This window comes from Phaseolus vulgaris, chromosome 1 (assembly GCF_000499845.2).
Source record: "Phaseolus vulgaris cultivar G19833 chromosome 1, P. vulgaris v2.0, whole genome shotgun sequence".
Taxonomy (NCBI): Eukaryota; Viridiplantae; Streptophyta; class Magnoliopsida; order Fabales; family Fabaceae; genus Phaseolus; species Phaseolus vulgaris.
The window spans coordinates 6,861,208-6,865,337 of NC_023759.2; the positions used below are offsets into that span (position 1 = coordinate 6,861,208).

General features: G+C 28.4%; 1 protein-coding gene across 1 annotated transcript; it reads left to right on the plus strand.

Moving 5' to 3' along the window:
• On the plus strand, positions 1-3,087 carry LOC137813409 (uncharacterized). Its single transcript, XM_068615634.1, has 2 exons — positions 1-121; positions 1,630-3,087. Exon 2 carries the CDS (start codon positions 1,678-1,680, stop codon positions 2,863-2,865), a length of 1,188 nt encoding a protein of 395 aa, XP_068471735.1. The 5' UTR covers positions 1-121; positions 1,630-1,677; the 3' UTR covers positions 2,866-3,087.
• The last annotated feature ends 1,043 nt before the right edge of the window (positions 3,088-4,130 follow it).

Genomic DNA, 4,130 nt, shown 5'->3' on the forward strand with positions numbered 1-4,130 from the left:
ATTCAACCCTTTTTCTCCTTTTCTATTCTTCATCTTCTTTCTCATATTTTCTCCTTCCAAGCCAACTTTTCTTTGCTTTTTTGCCACAAATTCACTCTTCCATGAACTTTCTTCTATTAAGGTATGTTCTTTAAACGATTTCCCTTATGATCCCTTTTATATGCTTTTGCTTTTGCTTTTAATTTCACTTCTTTCAATTTTTATGTGTTTCATTATATATTTGTATCAAGTTTTCTTATCATTGTGTCACATGCTTTTCACTTTCAATCCATCTTTTTATGACAAAAGGGACATTGATTTTTGGTTTTTTAAAGAGTTTATTGGTGATGATCATAACCATTTGTCTAGTACTTTAGGTCATTTTAATGCTTCTTTTTTGTTCTATGTTTTCTTTTGGTATGTGTCTTTTTTCCTACAACTCATTCAAACAAAAAGTTTCTGATAAATTGGATGCTTTCTTACAATTATTGAGTTTATATGCTATTGTCCATTTTTATTTGGGGGAACTTTTTTTTTTTTTTTGTTATACATAGAGAAAGAAATAAAGTGAAATGAAACCAATGTAATGCACCTAAGTTTACCTTATTTCTCCAACGTGTCTTTAAATAAATATTGAGTGTCTTAAAAAATGAATATATTATTTTTAAGAAACTTTTCATTTTAGCCTTAAAATTATTAGCATTGTTCACTTTATTTTAAATTAGAAAAATTGTTGTTCACTTCAATCTCTTTTGATTAAGTAAAAGACTATAACTTTATTCTATGTTTGTGGTTTGTTATTGATTTCCAATCAAAATTAAAGTTATATTTCAGTAATTCATGTAATAAATATTTTCATTAAGGATTAAGAAGTTTATCTAGTGGTGTGTATGAACGACACATAATTAATTTTTGTCCCATAAAATTATGGTAATGCTTAATACTATGAAAAAATAATTTTATTATTATTTTATCTTTATCATGAAAATTTAATTGATAACTCTTTATCATAAAACTATCAAACACAAAATTATGCTAATGCTTAATACTATGAAAAAAAAATATTTATTATTTTATCTTTATCTTCAAAATTTATTTTTTTATGATAAAACTATCAAACACATTACTATATAAAATTCTAACTCTAATTCTAATTCGACAACAAAGCAACCTATAAGTTTAAGAAAACTATATGTAAAACTTAGCTTAAGTAAAATTAGGAATTAAATTAAGAACTTATAATTTGGGTAGCTTAAGTAAAATTAGGAATTAAATTAAGTACTTATAATTTGGGGAACTAACCTTTTGTTAGATAGAGATAAAATTTATTTTATTTGTTGATATGGTTATGTAGTGATATGTGTTGATGATAATTTGATAACTCTCCATATTAAATTTCAACTTGAATAGAAAATAATTTTTTACTGAAATATAATTTCGTAAGAAAGGATTAAACAATTTTAAAATAGTTGTAAACTGATATCTTATGTATGATGTCTTTCTGTGTATTGATTAAATAACATTTTATTTATTTATTTAAAAATAACTTTATAAAATAGTAAATCCATTATTATTTCTCCCCATAACTTAAAAGAGCTAAGAGATTAGTTAGCTAACCTTAAAAGCTTTTTTTTTTTTTACATTTTGTAGGTTCATTCAAGAGGTTTTTAGCTGAGAAACACCTAAATATATATATAGATGGCAACAAAAGCAAAGGAAAGTTCTGTTGTTGGAAGGGAGAAGAAGGCCACATCTTCAAATCCTCACATCACAACCACCAAAAGGACCACCAAACCCTCCACAACATCATCATCATCAACAACAACAACTAGCTCCATTAAGAAACCTAACACAACCACTTCAGACAAAAACATCCCCAACTATCTCAAACCCACTTTAACCTCAATCCATGAATCCCCCTCTTCTAAACACCCCAAAACTAACTCTCCCAACAACAACACTTCTGATATCAGAAGAAGATCTTTGGAAAAACCACTTTCTCCTTCCAACATCAGAAGACCTGTCCCACGTAGGACTTCCATTGCCCCACTTGCTAAAACCACTATCCCTTCCAAACCCATTTCAGATAAGACCTCAAAGCCCCCAAGTGATGCAAAAACTAGGCCCCCGCTCACAAAGAAAACCACCCCTTCTACTATTCCCTCTACCACCACTAGGAAGGTAGTAGCCAATAGGGTTCATGGTTCTGTTAAGCCAACAAGGACCACTCCTAAGCAAACTAAAAGGGCTTCAAGAGTTGAAACTGAGCAAGTTAAGGAAGTTACAAGCCAAGAAGTTGAAGTGATAAAGGTGGAGGACGAAGAACACAGTGTGCATGAGGTTCAACATGTGTCTGAAACCTCACCTGATGTTGAATATGAACGTGAGATTGAACATGTTATGGGGCTTGATGATTCTGAACCATCTCATTATCAAGTTGTTGATGATGAGAGGGTCATTTCCACAGTGTCAGAAGCAGAAGAAGAGAAGGCAAAAGATGAGGAACATGAAGTAGAGGAAGATATAGAAAGCAACAAAGATGGAGACAGCAATAAAACTGAAAGTGAAGGGGAAGTTGTTGGCAATGACAAAGATGAAGGTGGGGTGAGTGGAACGGAAGATCACAACAAAAGTGAGAACAACAGCAATGGAAAAGAGGCAGTGGAGGAAGAAAAGGAGGCAGTTGAAAATGGAGAAGAGGTGAAGGTTGAGACAACACCATTAAAGCAGAAGTTAGAAGAAAGGAAACATGGGAAGATGGAGGCTCAGATATCGAATGATGTGATTGGAGAAACTACAAACAAGCTCATGGAGGCAAGGAAGAACAAAGTGAGGGCAATGGCTGGAGCATTTCAAACTGTAATTGATCACCAAACCACAAAATGAATCATGTAATAATTATATGTATTTGATGGGAGAAACTTCTTTGTTTACACTTTGAATGCATGTATAGGGAACAAAGAAGAAGTAGAAAAAGAAACCAAAACCAGATCAGGAGTATTCTGATATGTGTACATGGCTTCCTCTTGCAAAAGTTGAAAGCAAGTGATGCCTTCAAGCTTTGTTAATTTTTATGAATATAGTTGATTTGTTTATTGGATTGCATCTTCATTACCATTTGTAATTAAAACCATTGTTAAATGCATATATTATTATGTCTTTGTTATTTGGGGATTGTGGTAGATATAGTTGGTTAGGTAACTATTTATGCACTACATTTCTATGTGAGATTGTGTATTTTTGAAACAAAGTAATTGTTGAAAGAAAATAGAAGAGAAAGAAACCCTCACATATTTAACATTTTTTTATTGAAGTTGTGCAATTTCATTTGAACATTATCCAAATGGATAAAATTAAAATATTTTTTTTCACGAATTAGAAATCTTGCTTCTAATGGGTCAAAATATCTCTCAATGTTAAAATCTTAGAAGCACATTTTTTTTGTAAAGAACATGGATCCAAGCATATTTCTCTTTTTTTAATTTTTTTAAATTTACTTTTTACATTTCTTTTTATAACACTTTAATTATTAATTTTTTAATAAAATTGTGTGTGTAAATACATTTTTAATGAACGAAATGGATGAATCAATTAAAAAGAATAAAAAAATCTTATTATCAAAATCAAGATTACAGGAGAAATTGTCCATACAAGTAATGGACTTTTTTACTACAAATTTTTATATATTTATATGTATATATTTTTTATATTTTTATTCAAAATTTTAGTCTACTTATTATTTTTTATTTTCTAAATTATTTTAAATTAACATTATTAATTCACGTAATCAATAACACTATTAAAAATATAAACTAAAAATATTTAAAATTAAAAACCGTAAGTAATTTTTTAATTTGTTGAAACAATAGTAAATAAATTTTTTAAATAAATAAAAAACCACTAAATTCATTAAAAAAATAGAGTTTTAACAAAATAGATTTTTAACAAAAAAAAATTAATGAAAACTTATTTACATGCATGATTCCATTAAAAAAATTAATAATCAAAGTGTTTTAAAAATAAAATGTAAAAAAAAAAAAAAAAAAAACGTGCTTGCACGTACCAAAAATTATGCTTTTAAGCACGATATCAATAAAAAAAATTAAAATATACCTTAAAATATAGTTTCAATATTAAAATTATTTCAATCC

Bases quoted from the DNA above. Each gene is read 5' to 3' on its own strand.
- LOC137813409 (XM_068615634.1), top strand. From the start codon at position 1,678: ATGGCAACAAAAGCAAAGGAAAGTTCTGTTGTTGGAAGGGAGAAGAAG.